This window comes from Sturnira hondurensis, unplaced genomic scaffold (assembly GCF_014824575.4).
Source record: "Sturnira hondurensis isolate 20B ecotype Veracruz unplaced genomic scaffold, ASM1482457v3 Scaffold0009244, whole genome shotgun sequence".
Taxonomy (NCBI): Eukaryota; Metazoa; Chordata; class Mammalia; order Chiroptera; family Phyllostomidae; genus Sturnira; species Sturnira hondurensis.
The window spans coordinates 6,850,519-6,876,846 of NW_028081875.1; the positions used below are offsets into that span (position 1 = coordinate 6,850,519).

The 26,328-nt window shown below is 38.9% G+C and overlaps 1 protein-coding gene across 1 annotated transcript in view; it reads left to right on the forward strand.

Annotated features, from left to right (window-relative positions):
* DZANK1 (double zinc ribbon and ankyrin repeat domains 1) overlaps window positions 1-26,328 on the forward strand; it is a 101,458-nt gene that overhangs the window by 50,497 nt on the left and 24,633 nt on the right. The window contains exons 9-11 of the mRNA XM_037056997.1: window positions 11,751-11,873; window positions 12,703-12,867; window positions 12,966-13,173. Coding sequence (XP_036912892.1) covers window positions 11,751-11,873; window positions 12,703-12,867; window positions 12,966-13,173 — 496 coding nt within the window. The remainder of the gene's footprint in view (window positions 1-11,750; window positions 11,874-12,702; window positions 12,868-12,965; window positions 13,174-26,328) is intronic.

The window sequence follows — 26,328 nt, forward strand, 5'->3', positions numbered from 1 at the left end:
TCTGTTTCTGATATTTCATTGTTAGTTTACAAAAATGCCACTGATTTCTGAATATTGACTTTGTATCATGTTGTTTTGCAAAGTTTACTTATTAGGATGAGTAGTTTTATGGTGGTGTATATAGGGTTTTTTTATGTATACTATCATGTTATCTGCAAACAATGACAGGTTTACTTCCTCCTTTCCAATATAGATACCTTTTATTTATTTTTCTTTTCTGATCACTGCGGCTTGAACTTCCATTGCTGTGTTAATAGAAGTAGTGAAAACAGACTTTTCCTGATCTTAGTGGGAAAGCTTTTAGTTTTTGCCCTTAATTATGATGCTGACTGTGGGGCCTCTTTTATTTTTTAAGACTTTATTCATTTATTTTTTAGAGAGGGGAATGGACAGAGAAAGAGAAGGAGCTAAACATTGTTGTGTGGGTGCCTCTCGCATGCCCCTTACGGGGGGTCTGGCCTGCAATTCAAGCATGTGCCCTAGAATGGGAATCAAACTAACAATCCTTTGGTTCTCAGGCTGGCACCCAATCTGATCCACACCAGCCAGGGCCATATGACCTTTATTATATTGAGTTGTTTTCCCTCTGCTCCCACTTTGCTGAGTGTTTTTATCATAATTGCATGCTGTACTTATTCAAATGCTTTTCCACAGCTATTGATATAATCATGTGATTTTTGTCTTTCCTTTTGTTTATGTGATGTATTATGTTTATTGACCTGCAAATATTGGACCACCCTTGCATCCCTGGCTTGAATCCCACTTGATCACAGTGTATTATCTTTTTAATGTATTGCTGCATCTGGGTTGCCAATATTTTGTCAAGGATTTTAGTATCTATGTTTGTCAGTCATATTGGCCTGTAGTTTTCTTTTTTTGTTGTGTCTTTATCTGGTTTGGGGATTAGGATGGTGCTGGACTCATAAAAAGAATTTCAGAGACTTCCTTCTTGGATTTTTTGGAATAGTTTGAGGAGGATAGCGGTTAGTTCTTAAATGTTTTGTAAACTTACCCTGTGAAACTATCCGGTCTAGGGCTCTTCTGTGCCAGGAGTGTTTTGATTACTACTTCAGTTTCACTAGCTGTTATCAATCTGTTCAGGCTTTCTGTTTCTTCTTCATTCAGTTTTGGAAGATTATATGTTTCTAGAAATTTGTCCATTTCATCCAGGTTTTCAGATTTCTTGGTGTATAGTTCTTCATAGTAATTTCTTACAATCCTTTGTTTTTCTGTGGTATTGGTTATAATCTCTCCTCTTTCATTTCTGATTGTGTTTATTTGGCTCCTCTCTCTTCTTTTCTTGATGAGCCTGCTTAAAGGCTTGTCAATTTTGTTTATCTTTTCAAATAATGAGCTCCTGGATTCATTGATCCTTAGAATTGTGCTTTTAGTCTCTATGTCATTTAATATCTGATCTTGGTTATTTCCTTCCTTCTAGTTACTCTCTGTTGTCTTTGTTGTCATTCCTCAAGTTTTTGTAGATATAGGTTTAGGTTGTTTATTTGAAATTTTTCTGTCTTCTTTAGGTAGGCCTATATTGCTATGAACTCCTCTCTTAAGATTGCCTTTGCTGTGTCCTGTAAGTTTTGGATTGTGTGAATTCATTTTCATTTGTTTCCAGAAACTTTCTGATTTCTTCCTTGATCTCATTCTTGACCCATTCATTGTTTAATAGCATACCATTCAGTCTCCATAAATTTGAGTGTTTTTGAGTTTTTTCCTTGATGTTGCTAGTTTCAGTCCCTTGTGGTTGGAGAAAATGCTTGGTATGACTTCAATTTTCTTGAATTTGTTGAGGCTCATTTTGTGTCCTATCATGTGATCTATCTTGGAAAATGTTCCATGTGCATTTGAAAAGAATGTGTATTTAGCTTCTTTGGAATGAAAGGCTCTCTATATATATCAATTAAGTCCATTTCATCTAGGGCATTGTTCAATGCCATGATATCCTTGTTGATATTTTGTTTGACAGATGTCTCCATTTTTGACAGTGGGTGTTCAAATCCCCTAGTATAAGTATGTTGCTATCTATATCTTTCTTGAAGTTCTTCAAGATTTTCTTTATATATTTCAGGGCACCAATGTTGGGTGCATATTATAATATTTATGTCTCCTTGATGGATTCTTCCTTTGAATATAATGAAGTGTCCATCTGTGTTTCTTTTTATGGCCTTTCTTTTGAAATCTATTTTTGTCTGCTATAAGTATTTCCACTCTTACTTTTTTTCTTCCCCTATCCATTTGAAGTATTTTTTTCTAATCCTTCACTTTTACTCTGTGTAGGTCTTTTGTTCTAAGGTGGGTCTCTTGTAGGCATCATATGTATGAGTCATGTGTTTTTTATCCATTCAGCTACCCTATGTCTTTTGATTGGAACATTTAATCCATTTACATTTAATGTTGGTATTATTTACATTTAAGGTTAGCCATTGCCATTTACCCCCTTTGTACTCCTCTCTTACACTCCTTTTCTTCCTTTTCTTAAAGCAGTCCCTTTAACATATCTTGCATGCTGGTTTGGGGGAGGTGTATTCTTTTAGCCTTCTTTTGTGTGGGAAACTTCTTATTTTGCGTTCCATTTTGAATGAGAGGCTTGCTGGATAGAGTACTCTTGGTCACAGGCTTTTGTTTTTCATTACTTGGAATATTTCTTGCTATTCCTTTCTGGCTTGTAGTGTTTCTCTTGCGAAGGCAGCTGCTAGCCTTATCAGGACTCCCTTGTATGCTACCCTTGCTTCTTCCTTGCTTCCTTTAAGATTCTCTCTTTGTCTTTTAATTTTGCCGTTTTAATTGTGAGGTGTCTTGTAGTGGGCCTCTTTGGGTTCATCTTGGTTGGGACCCTCTGTGCTTCTTGGACTTGTGTGACTTTCTTTCATCAATCAGGGAAGTTTTCCATCATTAGTTTTTCAGAAAGGTTTTCTGTTCTTACTCCTCTTATTCTCCTTCTGATATCTCTATTGTACAGATATTATTTTGTTTCATGTTGTCCTGCAGTTTCCTTAACCCCTCTTCATTCTTTTTAAGTCTTTTTTTCTTCTCTTGCTCTTTCTGGGAAGTTCTTTCTACCTTGTCCTCCAACTCACTGATTCAATCCTCTGCATCATCTAGCCTGCTTTTGATTCCTTCTGCTGTGCTCTTCAGTTCAGAAATGGCCATGATTTCTTTAACAATGTTTCTATTCTACTTGTCTACTCTCCTTCTTGATTTCATGTACATGTCTGTTGAATTATTTAATATAATCTAACAGATCCCTTGGATTCTTTTCATTAAAAATTTCCCCTTTTATTTACATTGTATAACTTCTATTGATCCCTTTCAAGTTTATTTACTCTCTCTTTTATCATTTTTAGCTGTTAACTACATCCAGTAAATATTTTATTTCAAATATTGTATTTTTCTATTCCAGAATTTTTATTTGTTTCTCTTTTTATTGTTTCAATTTCTTTCCTGAAATTTCATAGTGGGAATAAAGTGTGCTTTAAAATTCTGATTGCTAGTTCCAACATCTAATTCATCTCAGGGTTGGACTTAATTAATTTTTTTCTCCAGTTTAAAATCATAGATTGTTTTTAATGTAGGTAGAAATATCCAATAACTATGTATTTCTAAGCAGAAAAAAACTTCATCACTTTTCTTTGTTAAGCATTATTAACACAGGGAAGGACCATTTCTGTTTATAAATGATATTTTTTATGAAAATGAATGCATTTTTAATTTGTGGAACTTAAAAGTCTAAGAGCAGAGAACACATTTTCAGAATACCAGTTTTACTTTTACGTATTTATAGTAGTACTTGCAATGTTAAAATGTACTTAGGTAATGTAGAGTTAAGTAAACAAAATCAAAAAGTGAATTCAAAAGCAACTAGTCTTGAGTTATTCACAATGTACATTGGAAATTTTGATAAAGCAGTACATGCACTAACAAAAAGAACACTGGGAACTAAAACATTAATTTATATGCTTAGTATTTTTAAAGGTTTAAAAAATATGCTCAATTAGTGTGGAGCTTTTTCTCACTTATATAACAGATGCATTTCTGTCTGCTTGTGTACAGCAAAGGGTTAGAATCTGAATCAACTTACAATTTCAGATATGTGCTGTTTCAAAAATGTATCCCTGAAATTGACTTCACTGCTCCTAGCACTGATTCTTCAAATAAGCAAAGTGCAGAGGGCCTCATCCCTTAAAACTGTTTTTAGGTAGAAACCTAGAAGTTCCTGGTACAGTGCCAGTACTTATTCTTATTTAATATAGGAATTGAGTATACAACAGAAAATATATCATTTTCTTTATCCCCAGAGAGGAAAGGAGGGGTGGAAATATGGTTGCAGTATTTAAGAGCTGAATAAACAATGAGTCATTCATAATACCAACAATACTACAATGAAGAACAACCATGGATCTCATCAATTTTATAACTCATGCTCTATCAAAAACTTAGATTTCTGACTTCCAGCCAAGATGGAGGCATAGGTAGACACACTGTACCTCCTTACACAATGAAAGTAAGGACAACAAAAATTTAGAAATAAAATAACAACCAGAACTGAAAATTGAACTATATGGAAGTTGGACAGCCAAGGAGCTGAAATAGACACATTCATCCAGACCAGTAGGTGCAGTGGAGTTGGGCAGCTAAGTGGAGAGGGGTTGCGGCACAAAAAGCAATGACACCAGGCATGCAAGACAGCAGAGGGCGGACCCTGAGTGCGCAGGCGGCGGTTGGTAGGCCCTGGGTGCAGGGTGGCAATAGGCACACCCAGCTAGGCGGCAATTGTGAAGCCAGGCACTGTGCTGCAAGGTGGCTGGCTGACCAGGCAGCAGTCCCACATTTGCACGCACATAACTGGGGGGCAAAACAGATCATGCAACCCAAGGTTCCAGTGCCAGGAAATAAAGCCTCAAAACACTGATTGAAAACACCTGAGGGGGTTGAGGCACAGGGAGAGACCCCCAGCCTCACAGGAGAGTTCATTGGAAACAACCACAGGGTCCTAGAACACACACAAGCCCACCCAAATGGGAATCAGCACCAGAAAGGCCCAGTTTGCTTGGGGAAAGTGACGGAAGTGATTAAAATCCAGCAGAGAGCAGAGCAAGCACCATTGTTCCCTCTCATACTCCTGCCCTACGTACTGTGTCATGACCTAGCTATGGGATTGTCCTATCCTGGTGAACACCTAAGGCTCTGCCCCTCACTATGTAACAGGTGCATCAAGACAGAAAAATGGCCCAAATGAAAGAACAGATCAAAGCTTCAGAAAAAATACTACTAATCTGTAAAGAGATAGCCAATCTATCAGATACACAGTTCAAAACACTGGTGATCAGGATGCTCACAGAACTGGTTGATTTTTGTTTGCAAATTAGATGAAAAAATGAAGGGTACACTAAGTGAAATGAAGGAAAATGTACAGGGAACCAATAGTGATGGGAAGAAAACTGGGACTCAAATCAATGGTTTGGACCAGAAGGAAGAAATAAACAACCAAACAGAAAAGAATAAAGGAACAAGAATTCAAAAACTAAGGAGAGGCTTAGGAACTTCCAGGACATCTTTAAATGTTACAGCATCCAAATTACAGGGGGTACCAGAAGGGGAAGAGGAAAAGCAACAAGTGGAAAAGCTACTTGAACAAATAATAAGGAGAACTTCCCCAATCTGGCAAAGCAAATAGACTTCCAGGAAGTCCAGGAAACTCAGAGAATCCCAAATAAGGTGGACCCAAGGAGGAACACACCAAGGCATATCATAATTACATTAGCCAAGATTAAAATGAAGGAGAGAATCCTAGAACCAGCAAGAGATAAGGAGACAATTACCTACAAAGGAGTTCCCAAAAGATTGTCAGCTGATTTCTCAGAAGAGACTTTACAGGCAAGAAGGGGCTGGAAAGAAGTATTCCAAGTCATGAAAGGCAAGGACCTACATCCAAGATTGCTCTATCCAGCAAAACTTTCATTTAGAATGGAAGGACAGGTAAAGTGCTTCTCAGATAAGGTCAAGTTAAAGGAGTTCATCATCACCAAGTCTTTATTATATCAAATGTTAAAGGGACTTATCTAAGAAAAAGAAGATAAAAAACATGTACAATAAAATGACAGCAAATTCACAATTATTAACAACCACGCCCAAAACAAAAACAAACACAAACTAAGCAAACAACTAGAACAGGAACAGAACCACAGAAATGGAGATCACATGGAGGGTTATCAACAGGGAAGTGGGAGGAGGAGAGAGGGGGAAAAGGTACAGAGAATAATTAGCATAGATGGTAGGTAGAAAATAGACAGGGGGAGGGTAAGAATAGTATGGGAAATGTAAAAGCTAAGGAACTTAAGACACATGGACATGAAGTAAAGGCGGGGAATGAGGGTGGGAGAGGGTATGCAGGGTGGAGGGGAAAGAAGGGGGGAATGGGACAACTGTAATAGCATAATCAAAAATATATATTTAAAACATTTTTTAAAACTTACATTTCTCTTTATGTATTTCAGTTTACTCGAATCTCATACTCTCTTCAAATACAAACTCAATTGGTATTTCCTAAGTAGAAGACCAAACATCAAAGGAAATCACTCCTTCCAACTTTCTTGATATGGTAAAATTTCCCGAAGTAAAAATCTAATATTTGACTATGAAATCTCTTAGCTAAGTACAAAATTATAACTGTTATGGGCATTACCCTACATAGTCATTATATGCATTACATATGAAATTAAACCCATTGTTGAATATGCTTGCACAGTTATGCTGTAAATGATAGCAGTGATGATGCTAGTGAAAAAGGACTATGTTTAGCCCAAAGAGTAAGGAGGGAAATGTAAAAACAAGTAGAAAGCCGACAAAGAGTTCTGTATTTTCTGGCCAGAAAATATCATTTTAAACATAGGGGTATAAAAAGAAAACTATTTCCTTATTTCCCCTTTGTGGAAATAATATGAAATATTTATTACTTACTTTATATATCACACAAGAACAGAACCGAGTAATCCAACTCTACTACAGCATTATAAAAATCATCCCTTCACCACAGTTTAAGATTTAAATGCATCTGCAAAAGGGTACTTGTTACTTAAAATGTAGTAAGGTTGCTGTTGCCCTACCAAGTACTTCCAGTCCCTACCCAGGCCTTACTGCAAAACAGGTGGTGCCAGTAGTTTTATCAAAATAAATCATTTTTTTTAAAAATAAGAGTGAAATAAGCCAGGCAGTGAAAGACAAATACCATATGATCTCACCTTTAACAGGAACTTAAACAACAAGACAAACAAGCAAGCAAAATATAACCAAAGACACTGAAATACAGAACAGGCTGACAGGGACCAGAGGGGAGAAAGGAGGGAATTTCAGGGGAAAAGGGGAAGAAGGGTTTACAGGAACAAGTATAAAGGGCACATGGGCAAAAACTAAGAGGGGTGGAAATGGCAGGGAGGTTGGGCGGGCTGGTGGGGTGGGCTGGGATGGGAGTAAAAGACAGAAAACTGTACTTGAACAACAATTAAGATAGCAGACTGGTACAACCATTATGGAAAACAGTATGGAATTTTCTCAGAAAACTAAAATTGGACCTGCCCTTTGACCAGCAATTCCACTGCTAGAATTGTATCCTAAGAACCCTAAAACACCAATCCCAAAGAACCTATGCACCCCAATGTTCATAGCAGCACAGTTTACAATAGCCAAGAGTTGGAAGCAACCTAGGTGCCCGTCAGTAAATGAATGGATCAAAAAACCATGGTACATTTACACAATGGAATTTTATGCTGCAGAAAGAAAGAAGGAGCTCCTACCTTTTGCAACAACATGGATGGAACTGGAAAGCATTATGCTGAGTGAAATAAGCCAGGTGTTGAAGGACAAATACCATATGATCTCACCTCTAACAGGAAGCTAAACAACAAAGCAAACAAGCAAGCAAAATATAACCAAAGACACTGAAATAGAGAACGGGCTGACAGTGACCAGAGGGAAGAGGGGAGGGAATTTCAGGGGAAATAGGGGAGGGATCTAGAGAAACATATATAAAGGGTACATGGACAGCAACTGAGAAGGGTGGAAATGGGAGGGAGGGGGAAGCCTGGGGGGTGGGATGGGATGGGAGTAATAGACAGAAAACTGTACTTGAAAAATAATTAAATAAATTTTAAAAAAATAATAAAGCATTTAAAAAAGAGAAATCAAAATGCCTCAGTAACTATATATGAACTCAAACTATCTATTTGCCTCCCACTAATAAATCTTTATTTCACTCAAACTGAGTAATAAATCTTTCATACTGAAGTATCTTTTGCCCAGTTAATTCCAAGGAAAACACCAAAATGATTAGTAAAGAAAAGGGTAGGGTTTAACACACCCTTTAAATTTATTTTAAAATATTTTTAAGATTTAAAAGTATTTAAAGTTTATAATCCCTAGTAGGAAAACATTGTGTGAAAGAATACCATGATGGTAAACCACTGTCAAATGTTACGGCTACATTTGAGGCAGAGGGCGAGGGATACTCTTCAACACACAGCAGCTTCTTCATGAGGTCAGAGGTATGTTGGTTTGTATTATTGTGACATCCATTGGGTGATCCAAGTTGCTTTTCCTTCAGCAGGGGTTTTATCTGTCAGAAGGACTTTACGCTTGACCTCCAAATTTGGCTGACAATTTACTGATTAGATTCATAACCTTTGGGTTGCTCTGACATTTTGATATATTTGCTAAGTTCTGAGCCACATCCTGGAAAGCCACCATAACTCCTGAATTGTGCATGGCTACAAGAACCTCTGGATCACTGAGAATTTCATCGAGCCCAGGCATTCCTCCAGGAAAACTACCTGGAAAAGAGCCATACTGGGTTTCTGATTGTTGTCTGGCTTATTCCTCTTTCTGAGCTCTCGTGTTCTTCCTGAGCCTTCTAAACCCTTTCCATTCTTTATTTGATCTCTCATTCTTCACATTTCTGCTCATATTTTCTCTGATGTTCTCCAATTTTCTGGGCTCTCAGTTGAACTTCTTTCAGCATTGTACTAGCATCTTCCTCATACTCCAATTTATATGCAAGAGCAAGATTATGGGCTGCTTCCCAATAGCCCAGAAGTCTGTGTGCTTTCCCTCACCATTTATTAGGCTGAGCTGAATCAGGATTTACTCCAATAGCTGTGTCACAATCTTGGATGGCAGCATTTGGCTTCTGTAATTTGATGAAGACACAGGCTCTTTTGGCATACACAATGGCTAAGCAAGGATTTAGCTCGATGGCATCTATGAACAAGTCAATGGCTTTCTGCAATTCACCATCATTTAGGGCGCATCAGTGGCAGCCACATTTTTATTGTTTGCCTCATCCATCATCTCCTTGGTTATCTCTACACTTTCATCTCTCATTTCCTGAGGGGCATCAGTGTCTGCTTCAGTCACACTCTCATTGTCAGTTTCTAGATCACTTTCCTCATTATGGTTCTGTCTTTATGTCTTCCTCCCACCTTCTTACTATTTGAAGACTTCATATCTCTTCATATATTTCATCTTTAGAAGAGCTGCATTGAATATTATGTGTGTGTGTCAGTAAGAGGTGTGAGTACTCAGAATTTGGGGATCCCTTCCTTCTCTGTCTTTTTTCTTTCTGGGAGCTCCCTACCTCTTCAGTAGCCAAATATTACCCAGTTTCAGTCTTCTGGTTCTCCTAGCCAGAAATACTTTCTCATCTTTTTACATGCACTTGTGTGGACTGCCCTTACCTAGCCCCAATCTAAAGGAAAACTAACTTTGTATAATACCCTTCCTCCTGTGTGTACTTGCCTTAAGAGTCTATCTGCTTCTGCTCATTCTTCATGCCTATGTACATTATGAGCAGATTTTAGAGTTGTGTTCTATGTGGAGTTGTTTGTTATGGTTTACTCCACAGGTGGCAAACGCAAGACCCTCAGGCTAAATCTGGCCCTCCACCTTGTTTCTACCCAGCAACAGTGCTGAGCCCTTTCCCCATAGTTCAGGAATGGTTACATTTATAAAGTTCTAAAATTACATTTGGCCTTTTAAAGGCAACCATGAGGCTGATATGGCCCCCAGTGAAAATGAGTGACACCCCTGGCATTACCAGAAGGAAAATATGTCACTTAAAAAAATGATTTCATTAGATGTGCCCTGGCTGGTGTGGCTCAGTGGATTGAGTGCCATCCTGAGAACCAAAGGGTTGCTGGCTCAATCCCCAGTCCAGGCCAGGGTGATGCCTGGGGTGCAGGGCAGGTCCCCAGTGGCAGGTGTGTGAGAAGCAACCACACATTGATGTTTCTCTCCCTCTCTTCCTCCCTTCCTCCCTCTCTAAAAAGAAAGAAAATCTTTTTAAAAAGTTCACTTGAACAGTAGATGAATTTAAGCAAAAGGTGTGAATGCTTTATATTTGAAGTCCAGGTCAGCATTTTATTAAAACACCGTTTTAGCAGTAGGATCAATTGAAATTTAAGTCTCTTTTGATGTTTCCCAAGGTGTCTCCCTCTGCTTCACCTCACACAAAGACAGATCTTAATTCTCAGCTGCAGTGGATTTGGGGGCTGATGTGCCTTCTGTATGTTTAAGAATAACAGAACAAAACAAGACAGAGCTTGTCAAATAAAGTTAACTAAAATATTGATGATTCAGGAAAAATTGTCCTTAGAAAACATTTTTCCTAGTGTGTGCATTCTTAGTATTATGCATGGAATGTATGACCATAGACATATTTAGTATCAATTAAATAAATTCTTCATTGATTTATCCCTTCATTTGGTTACTACTTGAATGACTCCAAGGTACCAGGCACTGTGCTAGTAGGGAAATAATGTGAACTAGCAGTTCTTTTCCTTAAAGAAATCAGAATCTACTGGAAAGCAAGATGGGAAGGGAAGGAAGCCGACAAACGGAGCATGACCCTGTGCTAAGCATTTTTACATACTTAAATTGCCATTAATCGTCAGAAATCCCCCTACAGACCTATGAGGAAGTTGTTATGTTGAAAAGGATCTGTGGAGTCATGGATAAAAGTCACGGCCTGGGTTCAAATCTTGGGCCTTACCCTGTCTGTCTTAGTTTCCCTCTTTGTAAAACAGATGATTATGGCACCCACCTCCCAGGTCCATTGTGCAGACTGACATGAGGGCACAGGGGAAATGCTCAGAACAGTGCCTGCACGTAGTAGATAATCACATAGCAATGATGAATACTAACATTTCTATTTGTTTGATGATAAAATCTTTTACTAGGCAATACAAGTAAGTAGTAGGAGCAAAGATTCTAATATAGGAATACCAACAAAGTCTCAGAAATTCTCACAAAACAATTCTCTCTCTCTCTCCTCAAAATAAAGTAATTCTATGTGTCAGGAGTGGAAAATAAATTCACATTTTCAGTTGAAAGCCAGAACTCCAAATGATAGAAGATGAACCTCAATGATGACACCTTAGGTAGTTCAGCTCTTCTTACATTTGTTCTTTATTAATATTGGTACAATAAACTACAACAGGTTTGCTACTTTTGGCATTAAAGATACTAAGGAATATTAACTTATGTGAAGCACCAGTTATATTGACTTTCTGTGAAGGAATGCAGGCTCTTTGTACACATTATTAATTGATGAAGCTTATGATAGTTCTCTTTTGTGCAGAAATACATTATTTCCAGATCTTGTGTTCATTTGGGGCTTTTTTCTTTTCTGGACTGGGAGGGAGGGTGATTGGAGAATATAGTATTGATCTGCCTGTCAGTGCTGTTGTGTTCCCCAGTCCCTGTGTAGTGGAGATAAAGCTGCTCCTGCACCCACTCTGAAAGGAGAGACCATTCCCTGCTCCAAATGTGGCCACCGGAACCGCCGGGGAGCTTGCTTTTGTGATTGGTGTGGGGCCATGGTAAGTATTTTAAAACTGAGCTTCTTTATGCAGAGCACCTCACCACGACCCTAGAAAGAGCCAGGAGGCCCCTCTATACAGAAATCACTTATTGGGATTTGGGTCCTAGCACTTATGTACCTAAAAATTTGGAGACAGACATAGTTAATTCCTTAAATTGAGAATGGTCTCCTATTGCTGTTTTAATTTGCATTTCTTTGAGGTTAAACTTATTTGCTTATTTGTTGACAGTTGATACTTTTCTTATTAGTTGATTTTCTGCTTATCTTTTTAATAAAACACTCAAAATTCATTGCTTGTTTGAGTATTTCATGTGAATAATACAAAAGAGTTAGTGTGAAGAGTTAGTCTTTCCTGTCATCGCAGTCCCACACCTCTTTTCCCTAGAAGCAATCACTGTCACCTGGTTTCTGCAGTGTTCTTTCAGCCATTCAACGTGCTGAGAAGTAAACTGTTAGTTTAATATGAACACTGATCCAATTCTCTCCACCTGGCAATATATCTTGTTAATAACCTCCTTGTTCTCTTTAGTGAGTTCATAACATTCTTTCGTCTGTGTGTACCATGATATATTTAGGCCATCCTCCCTTGCTGGACATTTAAGTTGTTTCGTTATTTCCTCTCACAATCTTTCAGGGAATGGTCTTACATACTTCTATGTGTATTTGTTCATCTGCAGGATAAAGTGCACATTTATTCCAGATGGTAGAATTGCAGGGTCGGAGGGTATCAGTATGTATTATTTTGATGACTGGTATGGGAATAATTCATATGGGAAAATTATGCCTCTAATATTCATGAAAGTATAAAAATATTTTCTACCCTCTAGCCTGGCATTCCTGCCCACTACTCTGTTTGCCCTAAATGTGGAGCCAGCAACTACCCATCTGCTGGATTCTGTGGCTCTTGTGGTATTTACCTGAAGTCCTTGGCAAAACTTAGTGTGGACAACAGCCTGACTCTAGCTGATGGAGAACCTGGCCCTTGTGCTGAGGTGAGGCCTCCCCTGCAGTTTTATGTGAGTAATATTCTAATTATGTTCTAATAATTATCATTATGTTCTGATATTTTATGTTTCTGCCTCACTCATAGCCCCGATCTTCCTGTCGGTCTCTAAATATCACTTTACCCAAAGCTGATATTGGGACTAAGAAGGATGTAGGTACACAGACCACTGGCCTCTTCTACCCATCTGGCAAGCTACTAGCAAAAAAGGAACTGGAAATAACTTCTCATAAGCAGAGGCAGGAGAAAATGAGTGACCATAAACCTCTCCTCACAGCCATCAGCCCAGGAAGAGGTGAGGAAAAAGATATGTTTTCTTGTTAGAAGAGAACTCTTTCTTTGAAAGAAAAATTTCAGTTTTTCTTCCTTTATACTCATTTTTATATATCAGAAATTTGTTCCTTTATTTTACTTTTTTTAAGTAATTTTCATTTGTATGAGTAATAGCTCTTCCTTTAACTTGCAATACTCTGGTGTCTTGACTCATAGCTTCCTATCTAGTTTGTAAATCAAATAGCACACATGGATTTCTGCTACCATGGCAGAAATGCTTATTAATCTGTGTCATTTTGCTATTTGCTATTATCTCTCTATTATGGTAGAATTTACATAACAATTCACCATTTTAACCATTTTATAATTCAGCAATTTAGTATATTAGTAATATACAACCATCTCTCTGTGTCTAGAACATTCATATATGTATATTTTTATGTTGAAATTACTTTCTTCAAACTGTCATTCAAGTACAGTTTTCTCCATTTTCCCTCCACCACTTTCCCCCTGCCCCACCCACCCCCACCTCCTACCCTCAGTCCTTTCCCACTTTGGCTTTGTCAAAGGGTCCATTATGCATGTTCTTTGATGACCCTTCCCCTTCTCTCCCCCATTATCCCCTCTCTCTCCCCTCTAATTACTATCAGTTTGTTCTTTATATCAATGTCTCTGATCATATTTTGCTTGCTTGTTTGTTTGTTTTCTTATTAGGTTCCACTTATAGGTGAGATTATATGGTATTTGTCTTTCACCACTTGCTTTATTTCACTTAACATAATGCTCTCCAGTTCCATCCATGCTGTGGTAAAGGAGCTTCTTTCTTTCCGCTGTGTAGTATTCCATTGTGTAAATGTACCATAGTTTTTTGATCCATTCATTTACTGATGGGCACCTAGGTTGCTTCCAGCACTTGGCTATTGTAAATTTTGCTGCCACGAACATTGGGGTGCATAGGATCTTTTGAATTGGTGTTTTAAGATTCTTAGGGTACAATCCCAGCAGTGGTATTTGCTGGATCAAAAGGCAGTTCCATTTTTAGTCTTCTGAGGAAATTCCATACTCTTTTCCATAGTGGCTGCACCAATCTACATTCCCACCAACATTGTACTATGGGTCCCTTTTCTCCACAACCCTGTCACCACTTACTATTTGTTGATTTGTATATGCTGGCCATTCCAACCTGTGTGAAGTGGTTTTAATTTGCATCTCTTTGATGGCTAGTGATGCTGAGCATCTTTTCATGTGTCTCTGGGCCCTCTATATGTCCTCCTTGGAAAAGTGTCTGTTCAGATCCTTTGCCCATTTTTTAATTGGATTTTTTGTCTTCCTGGAGTGGAGTTCTTTATATATTTTGGAGATCAAAGTGTCCAAAACATTTTCAGTGCTCCAAAGTAAACCCTTTTCTTTTTAAGCAGTCACTCCCCACATCTCCTTTCTCAAGTACTGGCAACCATGAATCTATTTTCTATCTTTATGGACTTACCTGTTCTGGACATTTTATATAAATGGAAGCATATAATATGTGGTGTTTTGTGGCTAACTTCTTTCACTTAGTATAATGTTTTCAAGATTCATCTACATTTTAGCATGTTTTAGGTCTTCATTTTTTTATAGCTGAATAATAGTCTATTATAAGGATTTACAACATTGTGTAGATCTATTCATCAGTTGATGGGCATTTGAGTTTTGTTCACCTTTTGGTTATCTTTTTTAAAATTTTATTTATTTATTTTTAGAGAGAAGGGAAGGGAGGGACCTGAGGGAGGGAGAAGAGGGAGAGAAACATCAATATCTGGTTGCCTCTTGTGCACCTTCTGCAGGAGACTGGTCCTGCAACCCAGGTTTATGCCCTGACTGGAGATCGAACCAGCATCCCTTTGGTTCACAGGCCTGTGCTCAATCCACTGAGCTACATCAGCCTAGGTCACCTTTTGGTTATTATAAAAAATACTGCTGTGAACTAATGATTAACTAATGTTTAATTAATGTATAAGTTTTCTATGGACATATGTTTTTATTTCTCTCAGGTATGTATGTACGAGTGCAATGCTGGGTCAAAGGATAACATTATGTTTAACATTTTGATGAACTTCCAGATTGTTTACCAAAGTGGCTGCACTATTTCACATTCTGACCAGCACAGTATGAGGGTTGTGATTTCTTCATATCTTTGCCAACACTTACTATCTTTCCATTTTCACCACCCTAGTAGGTGTGGAATAATATCCCATTATAGTTTTAATTAGTATTTCCCTGATGATTAATGATATTGAGTATCTTCTTATATACTTGTTTGCCATTTGTCTATTTTCTCTGGAGAAATATCTGTTCAGATCCTTTTCTGTTTTTAAATTTGGTTTTCTTTTGTTATTGAGAACCGAGTCCTTTATATATTCTGGATACTAGACTCTTATCAGATATATAATTTACAAATATTTTTACCATTCTGAAGATTGCCTTTTAACTTTGGATGGTGTTCTATAAAGCATAAATTTTTAAAATTTTAAGTCAAAGTTTAATTTTTTTGTTTTGTTGTTTGTTTTTGGTGTCGTGTCTAAGAATCCAGGGCACAATACCAGTCACAAATATTTACTCCTATCTTTTCTCCTAAGAATTTTATTTATATATTGTTTAAGAGTTTGCATACATTTATTTTATATGACACTATGACATGTAATCACACAAAAAAATCTCATAACTTTTTAAAGCCAAAATCCTTTATTTAATTGTTGCTCAAGTACAGTTCTTTGTCTTTTACTCCCATCCCAGCCCACCCCAACCAGTGGGCCCCACCTCCCTCCCATTTCCACCCCCCTGAGTTGTTGTCCATGTGTCCTTTATACTAGTTCCTGTAAATCCTTCCCCTTTTCCTCTGAAATTCCCTCCCCTCTCCCCTCTGGTCACTGTCAGCCTGTTCTCTATTTCAGTGTCTTTGGTTACATTTTGCTTGCTTCTTTTGTTATTTAGGTTCCTGTTAAAGGAGAGATTATATGGTATTTGTCTTTCACCGCTTAGCTTATTTCACTCAGCATAATGCTTTCCAGTTCCATCTGTGCTGTTGCAAAGGGTAGGAGCTCCTTCTTTCTTTCTGCTGCATAGAATTCCACTGTGTAAATCTACCATAGTTTTTTGATCCATTCATTTACTGATGGGCACCTAGGTTGTTTCCAACTCTTGGCTATCGTAAATTGTGCTGCTATGGACATTGGAGTGCATAGGTTCTTTTGGATTGGTATTTTAGGGTTCTTAGGATATAATCCTAGCAGTGGAATTGCTGGGTCAAAAGGCAGGTTCATTTTTAGTTTTCTGAGAAAATTCCATACTGTTTTTTATAATGTTTGTACCAGTCTGCAATCCCACCAACAATGGATTAGGGTCCCCTTTCCTCCACATCCTCTCCAACACTTGTTGTTTGCTGCTTTTTTTATGATGGCCATTCTGACTGGTGTAAAGTGGTATCTCACTGTGGTTTTAATTTGCATCTCTCTGATAGCTAGTGATATTCAGCATCTTTTCATGTGTCTCTGGATCCTCTGAATGTCCTCCTTGGAGAAATGTCTGTTCAAGTCCTTTGCCTACTTTTTAATTGGGTTGCTTGTCTTCTTTGAGTGGAGTTTTGTAAGTTCTTTGTATATTTTGGAAATTAAACCCTTGTCTGAGGTATCATTGGCAAATATGTTTTTTCATATAGTTGGTTCTTTTTTAAAACTGTTTTCTTTTTTTAAATATATTTTATTGATTATACCATTACAGTTGTTCTATTCCCCCCCTTCATTCCCCTCCACCCGCACCCTCCCTCCCCCACCATTCTCCCCCCCTTAGTTTATAACCACGTGTCTCAAGTTCTTTAGATTCTATATTTACCCCACTATTCTCACCCTCCCCCCTATCTATGTCCTACCTACCATCTATGCTATTTTCTGTGCCTTCTCCCCCCTTCTCCTCCTCCCACCCCCCTGTTTCTAACCCTCCATGTGTTCTTCATTTCTATGGTTCCACTTCTCATCTACCTGTCCTCTTGGTTTGCTTTTGTTTTAGGTGTGGTTGTTAATAACTGTGTGTTTGCTGTCCTTTCACTGTTCATATTTTTCATCTTCTTTTTCTTATATAAGTCCCTTTAGCATTTCATATAATAAGGGCTTGGTGATGATGAACTCCTTGAACTTGACCTTATCTGAGAAGCACTTTATCTGTCCTTCCATTCTAAATGAAAGTTTTGCTGGATAAAGCAATCTTGGCTGTAGGTCTTTGGATTTCATGACTTGGAATACTTCTTTCCAGCCCCTTCTTGCCTGTAAGGTCTCTTTTGAGAAATCCGCTGACAGTCTGATGGGTACTCCTTTGTAGGTGACTGTCCCCTTATCCCTTGATGCTTCTAGGATTCTCTCCTTCATTTTGGTCTTGGCTAATGTAATTATGATGTGCCTTGGTGTGTTCCTTCTTGGGTCCAACTTCTTTGGCACTCTCTGAGCTTCCTGGATTTCCTGGAAGTCTATTTCCTTTGCCAGACTGGGGAAGTTCTCCTTTATTATTTGTTCAAATACGTTTTCCACTCGTGGCTGTTTCTTTCCCCCTTCTGGTACCCCTATAATTCGGATGTTGGAACGTTTAAAGATGTCCTGGAGGTTCCTAAGCCTCTCCTCATTTTTTTGAATTCTCATTTCTTCATTCCTTTCTGGTGGGATGTTTTGTTCTTCCTTCTGGTCCATTCCATTGATTTGAGTCCCCGTTTCCTTTCCATCACTATTGGTTTCCTGTGCATCTCCCTTCATTTCAATTAGTTTAGCCTTCATATGTTCCTCTAATTTGTGACTTTGTTCCTCTAATTTGTGACTATAATCTACCAGTTCTGTGAGCATCCTGATAAATAGTGTCTTGAATTGTGCTTCTGAGAGGCTGGCAATTTCTCGGTCGCTTAGAGTTATTGGCTCTGGGACTTTGAGTTCTTCTTGCGCCATCTTTTGGGTTGTTCGTGCCTGTTTCATAGCAGTATCAGAGCCCTAAAGTGTTCACTAGAACAGGGCAACTAAGTCGCTGGGTTGTGACCCTGTATGTGGGGGCGGGGTCAAAGAGGGACTATGGCGTCCTGTCTGCCGCCTGCTGCCACGGCCCTCACTGGTGCCACAGTTGCTGCCATCACCGGGCCCACGCGTTTCGTCCCACTGCATGCGAGTGTGCCACCGCCGTCAGCCCTCGCCCCCTGGGGCCTGTGTGGTCTGTCTCACTGTGCGCGAATGTGCGACCGAGGTCAGTCTGCCCCGCACCTCAACTGGTTCCAGTCTGCCTGCACGCCTGGGTCGGGAGCCCTGTCCTGCCCGACCCTGCTCACTGCTGGCTCCGCCCCTCTTACCGTCCCCGTTGAACGGTTACATGTAGTCGGACTTCCGTATAATTCGATTTTCTATCCTTTGGTTGTGTCTTTGTTTCTCCAAACCTTTGTTGTATTCAAACTTGGTTGTGGGAGAAGGCACAGTGTTTCCACCTATGCCTCCATCTTGGCGGAAGTCTTAATACTGTTTTCTTTAGCTGTGCAAAAGCTTTTAATTTTGATAGATCCCATTTGTTTATTCTTTCCTTTATGTCCCTTGCTCTAGGGGACATATCAGTAAAAATGTTGCTATGTGAAATATCTGAGATTTTCTTGCCAATGTTCTTCTCTAGGACTTTAATGGTGCCACGGTTTATATTTAAGTCTCTTATCCATCTTGAATTTATTTTGGTGTATGGTGTAGTTGGGGCATGAGTTTGATTTTTTTGCACGTATCTCTCCAGTTCTTTCAACACCATTTGTTGAAGAGCCTATTTTTAGTCCATTTTATGTTGCTGCCTTCTTTGTTGAATATTAATTGACCATAGAGACTTGGGTTTATTTCTGGGCTTTCTGCTCTGTTCCATTGGTCTATGTGCCTGTTTTTATACCAGTACCAGGCTGTTTTGATTACAGTGGCATGTAATGCAGTTTGGTATCAGGTATTGTGATCTCCCCTACTTTGTTCTTTTTTCTCAAAATTGTAGCTGCTATTTGGGGTCATTTATGTTTCCATATAAATCTTTGAAGTGTTTGTTCTATGTCTGTGAAGTATGTCATTGGTACTGATATTGCACTGAATCTGTAAATTGCTTTGGGTAGTATGGACATTTTGATGATGTTAATTTTTCTAATCCATGAATACAGTATATGTTTCCATTTGTTTGTGTCTTCCTTGATTTCTTTTTTCAGTGTTGTGTAGATTTCTGCATGCAGATCTTTTACCTCCTTGGTTAGGTTTATTCCTAGGTATTTTATTTTTGTTTTTTGCTATGTTGAATGGGATTTTTTTCTTGATTTCTGCTTCTGCTGTTTCATTGTTGGTATACAAAAATGCCTTTGATTTCTGGATATTGACTTTGTAATCTGCTGTTTTGCCAAATTCATTTATTAGGTTGAGCAGTTTTTGGGTAGAGTCTATAGGATTTTCCATGTACACTATCATGTCGTCTGCAAACAATTACAGTTTTGTTCCTTCCTTTCCGATTTGGATGCCTTTTATTTTCTTTTTTGTCTGATCACTGTGGCTAAAACTTCCAATATTATATTGAATAGACGTGGTGAACGTGGACACCCTTGTCTTGTTCCTGATCTTAGTGGAAAAGATTTTAGTTTTCGCCTATTGAGTATGATTTTAGCTGTAGGTCTCTCATATATCGCCTGTATTGTATTGAGGAATGCTCCCTCTATTCCCACGTTGCTGAATGTTTTTATTATGAATGGGTGTTGTACCTTATCAAAAGCTTTTTTCACATCTATTGATATGATCCTGTGATTTTTGTCTTTTCTTTTTTTAATGTGATGTATTACATTTACTGATTTGTGAATATTGAACTATCCTTGCATCCCTGGGATTAATCCAACTTGATCATGGTGTACAATCTTTTTAATGTGTTGTTGGATGCATTTTGCCAGTATTTTGTTGAGGATTTTAGGGTCTATGTTCATCAGTGAAATTGGCCTGAAGTTTTCTTTCTTTGTTGTATCTTTATCTGGTTTTGGGTTTAGGGTGATGATAAAAAGATTTAGGGAGTGTTTCATCATTTTGGATTTTTTTTGGAATAGTCTCTGAAGAATAGGGGTTAGCTCTTCCTTAAATGCTTAGTAGAATTCTCCTGTGAAACCATCTGGTATAGGGCTTTTGTGTGTCGGGAGAGTTTTGATTACTGCTTCAAATTCATTTTCTGTTATTGGTCTATTCAGGCTTTCTGCTTCTTTTTCATTGAGCTTTGGAAGATTATATTTTTCTAGAAATGCGCCCATTTCACCTAGGTTTTCCAATTTCTTGGCATACAGCTCTTCATAGTAATTTCTTACAATCCTTTGTATTTCTGTGGTGTCAGTTGTAATCTCTCCTCTTTCATTTCTGATTGTATTTATTTGTGTCCTCTCTCTTCTTTTCTTTATGAGCCTACTTACAGGCTTGTCGATTTTGTTTATCTTTTCCAAAAACCAGCTCCTGGATTCATTGATCCTTAGAATTGTGCTTTTAGTCTCTATGTCATTTAATTCTGCTCTGATCTTGGTTATTTCCTTCCTTCTACATGCTCTGGGCTGTCTTTGTTGTTGTTCCTCAAGTTCTTATAGTCGTAGGGTTAGGTTGTTTGTTTGAAATGTTTTTATCTTTTTTAGGTAGGCCTGTATTGCTCGAGTTTCCCTCTCAGGGAAACTCCCCTCTCAGGACTGCCTTTGCTGTGTCCCATAAGTTTTGGGTTGTTGTGAGTTCATTTTCATTTGTTTCCAGAAACTTTTTTATTTCTTCCCTAATTTCATTCTTGACCCATTAGTTGTTTAATAGCATGCTATTCAATCTCCATAATTCTGAGTGTTTGAGCTTGTTTCCCTTGGGGTTTGGTTTCCAGTTTCAGTTTCTTGTGGTCAGAGAAAATGCTTGGGATGATTCCAATTTTCTTAAACTTGTTAAGGCTTGTTTTGTGTTTTATCATGTGGTCTATCTTTGAAAATGTTCCATGTACACTTGAAAAGAATGTGTATTTAGCTTCTTTGGGATGAAGGGCTCTATATATATCAGTTAAGTCCATTTCATCTAGGGCGTTGTTCAGTGCCACAATATCTTTGTTGATATTTTGTTTGGAAGGTCTGTCCATTTTTGACAGCGGGGTGTTAAAATCCCCAACGATAATCATGTTGCTGTCAGTATCTTTCTTGAAGTTCTCTAAGATTCATTTATATATTTGGGTGCTCCTACGTTGAAGTTCTCCTATTTTATTTATATATTTGGGTGCATATATATTTACAATGTTTATGTCTTCTTGGTGGATTCTTCCCTTGAGTATTATGAACTGAACTTCTGGGTCTGTTTTTATGGCAATTTTTTTGAAGACTATTTTGTTTGATATGAGTATTGCTACCCCAGCTTTTTTTTCCTGGCCATTTGCTTGGAATACTTGTTTTCAGTGTTTCACTTTTAGTTTGTATATGTCTTTTGTCCTGAGGTGATCCTCTTGTCAGCAGCATATGTGTGGGTCATGCTTTCTTATCCATTCAGCTATTCTATGTCTTTTGATTGGAGCATTAATCCATTTGCATTTAAGGTTATTATTGATAGATACTTATTAATTGTCATTTTTATACCTGTGTTTATCTTTGTCTCTGTTTTTTCTTCCTTTCCGTAAAGCAGTCCTTTTAGTATTTCTTGCATATTTCTTTCTTACTGGTTTGGTGGAGGTGTATTCTTTTAGACTTCTTTTGTCTTGGAAGCTCTTTATTTGGCCTTCTATCTTGATTGAGAGCCTTGCTGGGTAAAGTAGCCTTGGTTACAGGCCTCTGGTTCTCATTACTTGGAATATTTCTTGCCATTCTCTTCTTGCTTGGAGTGTTTCCATTGAGAAGTCAGCAGCTAACGTTATTGGGGCTCCCTTGTATGTTACTTCCTGTTTCTCCCTTTTTGCTTTTAAGATTCTCTGTCTTGGAATTTTGCTGTTTTAATGATCATGTGTCTTGAAGTGGGCCTCTTTGGGTTCCTTTTGTTTGGGACTCTTTGTGTTTCCTGGATTTGTGTGGCTTTTTCTCTCATCAAATTAGGGAAGTTTTCCATCATTACTTTTTCAAATAGATTTTCTATTCCTTGTTCTTCTTCTTCTCCTTCTGGTATCTCTATTATTTGGATATTACTACATTTCATAGTGTCTTGCATTTCTCTTCATCCCTCTTCATTCTTTCTGAGCATCTTTTTTCTTTTCTTGCTCTTTTTTGGGAGTTTTTTTCTACTTTGTCCTCCAACTCACTGATCCGATCTTCTGCTTCATGGATCCTGCTTTTGATTCCTTCTACTGTGTTCTTCAGTTCAGAAATTTTAGTCTTCATTTCCTCTTGTCCCTTGCTGATAGTTTCCATTTCCTTTTTCATGTTGATATAGTTTGCAGTGAATTAATTGTAATTCCCCTGTAGTTTCTGGTAGCTCATTGTGAGCTCTTTGAACTTCCTGATAACCAGTGCTTTGAATTCAATATCTGATACCTGACTTGCCTCTGTTCCATCTAGCATTCTTTCTGAGACTTCCTCCTTTCGTTTCATTTGGGGATTGTTTCTTTGTCTTCCCATTGTTTGTGAGACTGTTCTTGTTAGCTTCAGCTTCTTAAATTGATTTTTTCTGGCTTTCTGGGCTTATGGTGTGAACTTCTGTGGTATAATATCTGTGAGATTCAGTGGTGTAGTCTCCTTGATTTCCACAGCTCACTGGTCTTGAGCTGTCCTCTACATTGGCTCTGAGTTTGTCTTTGGGTTTTGATTGTTTGGCGGTCTTCCTTTTGTGGGTCCTTCCCACCAGTTGGTGAACTGGTGGTCCCTCTGTCCACCACCCATTTTAATTTGTTATGCTGGTGAGGGCAGGTTGTGTTGAAGCTAGTTCTTCTGTGTGTGCAGGGTTTTGAGGATTCTCTTTTGCTCTTGTTCAGTTGTTTGCAGTGGGTAGTTCCTCCACTATTTAGTTGAGTTGTATTTCCAGATAGGTCTTGGATTGAGGCTTGTGTGGTTTCCACTTTCTCCTTCACTTCTTCTGTTGGTATCTGTTGGTGGTTCCTTTGTTGTTGGGTTTCCTCTTCCAGTGGGTATCCTGGTGTTCACCGCTTCCTCCTACTTTTTTGTGCGTGTGTGTGATCAGTTGTAGGGGAAGACAAAATGTTTTATGACAGCAGGAGAGCATTCTATGATATTTACATTAGCAGCCAGTAGAGAAGAGATCTGAGATCCTTTGGGTATGTATAGTGATAACTGATCTTCACCCCAACTAGCCACTCTTTAGAAAGGATGGAAAGAAGATAAGGCTCTTGTTGGGGAGGGATGGTTTGTGAGTTGGATCTAGAAAGCAGTGAGGTTGTGGGAGTTCAGATTCTGAGGTAAGGTGAGAATAAAAGATGGTGAATAGGTGCAGTGTGAGAGAGAATAGAGTTAACCACTACAGCATTATAGTTCAGGAAACAATGAAGTGGGCTAAGATCTAGGAGGGGTGTTGTGTAGTGTTTACAATAGTATGGAATAGTTATTATTTACAGTAATATTAGAGAAATAATCATATGACAGAATCTGTGAGATACCAAGAATAGGGAGTATTGGACCTTCAATAGTGTGTCGCTGGAGCACAGGTGAAGTAAAGGACAGTAAATTAGCAATAGACTATGAATGAGGGGACAGGAGAAACCTGTCAAATGATACAATATATCCAGCCAAGGCAAAGAAGAATATACAGAAAGAGGAGGAATACAAAGATACTATTAAAATAAAAGATTTAAGAATAATGAAAAAATAATACAAATATGCAGTAACTTGTACTTTCTCTGCTATAGCAAAGTGAAATTTGTCTCTCTGTCCCTACTGTTGGGATGCTTCCTCTTTGGGTCCAACTCTGGTGTTTTCACAGTTCCAAGTTTTTTTCTCACTTGTGGGGAGAAGAAAAAAGCAAAAAAAAAATGGTAGCAGAAGGGAGGAAAGTGCAATAAGTTTGGAAAGAATGGAAGAAGGAATAAAACAAGAAAGAAGGAAAGAGAAGAAAAAAGTATTGAAAGATAAAACAATAATAATGTTAAATATGAAAGATTACTTTAAAAAAACACACACCTTTTGTTGGTTTCCAGCTGGCAAGACTGGTTTCTCTGGTCTCACTGGCTGCAGCAGGCTGAGGGGTGATTGGTGTGATCTTTCTCCCTTCTTGGTGAAATCAGCCAGTCTTACAAGCACTCTCCCAAGATCCAGACCGGTGCCTTTCCCCAGTGCTCCACCAAGGGAATCCAGGTCCTTTTTAGAGCCCTCTTTCCCCAGGAGTCACTGCGGTGGGGCTGGGGTGTGGGCACGCGCCCAGCCAGGCTTCCCTGGTCCCTCAGGCTTAAGCGAGAACTTTTCCCAGTGTTGGGGGGCGGGGGGAGGAACGCAAGGGCGACTCTCAATTCTTCCAAGCTGGCAACCACAGACTCCACAGGTGATCAAGGTCCCCTTATTTGCTTCCTTGTGCCTGTGCCTCTCTCTGACACTTCAACCAAACGTCTCTCCAGGTATTTTTCAAACTGCTCCTGGCTGGGTAGGGAGGGAGCTGATGACCCAGCTCTCTCCCAAGGACCTTGCTGCCCCAGCCCTGGGCTCCCAGAGAGTCTGCAACAGACCCGGCCCGGGCCCCTGGTGCCCAGCCCAGTAGAGGTGGCAGCCATGGCCTGCTGCCTCTGCACTGGTCCCTTGTACCTTATTGACCTGCAGCCATCTCCTCACCTTCTGGCCTTTCAGTGTTCGCTACAATTTCTGGACTCCTATTTTCCTATATGCTGGGCCACTGTGGCTATTTGCTGTGTTCCTCCGCAGATTGGCCGAGTGTTTCTCCCATGTGTTGGGGGAAGCGGAATCCTCTTTGTCCTACTCCCCCACCATCTTCCTATTATAAGATTTTTGTAGTTTTAGCTCTTACACTTAGGTTTGGGGTCCAATATGTTAGTTTTTGTATATGGTATACAAATACATTATTTTGTATGTAGGTCTTCAGTTGTCCCAGTTCCATTTGTGGAAAAGGTGATGATTTTCCTTTTAGTGGTCTGGGTACTTTTGTAAAAAAATCAGTTTACCGTAGATAGATGGGTTTATTCCTGGACTTTCAATTTTATTGCACTGATCTATATGCCTGTCCTTATGCCAGAGCCATGCTGTTGGTTACCTTTGTTTATAGTATGTCTTAAATTGTGAAATGTGAGTCCCCCAACTTTATTCCTCTTTTTCAAGGTTAATTTGGCTATTCTGAGTTTCCATATGAATTTTAGGATGAGCTTGCCAATTTCTAGAAAGAAGAGCCAGCTGAGATTCTGAAAGGGATTAGGATGAATCTGTAGATCATTTTGGTGGGCATTGCCATCTTAACAAAACAGTTGACTCCAGTAATCTCAGTGTACTAGATCCATGGTAGAGCCTCCATCCATGAATGTTGGCTGGGCTGAAAAATGGAGCTTCCATTCTCGATCACACTTCCCCAGAACTTGGTCTTGGTAACAGGTAGTTGGGGGCAGAATGAGAAGTACTGAAGTCCTGTACCTCCTGGGAAGGTACCATAGCTCTCCAGGTAGGAGATGGCAGTAAAGGGAGCCCTGTGTTTTTGTCTACACCTATCTGGAGTGGTTTGCATCTTGACTAGCTGAAATGGGGTAGAGGGGAGTGGATTATGGCTCAAATATCACAGACTCTCACTTATTCTGTTTTAGTACATTTTCTTCATTAAACATTTATTTGCTGTATGTCCTTAGAATTATTTCCAGAGACTTTAAATGGTTATTTGTACTATAATTCCACTGGTGAAATTATAGTACAAATTATAGGACTCAGTGGACTGGGTTCACTGAGCCCCTCAGGCTGCCATGCTGCTAACTGAGCATTCTCAGCTCTTCTTTTGCCATTTGTGTTTTCCAGCTGGGAGTCACAAATTGGTTCACAAGGTGCTTGAGATCTTCTAGGAATGTGTGTTATCAGTCCTATGGTAGATTGTTTGTAGAAGTGGCCAGAATGATTTCTCCTTTCCCTATATGCACATGCTACTTTCACAGAAGAAGCTGTTTCCCTTCTGGGAGGGAATCTGGACTGGTCTTGTTACTTGCCTTACCAATAGAAAGTGGTAGAAAGGAAAGCATGACAGCTCTGGGCCTAGGTTTTAAATGTACT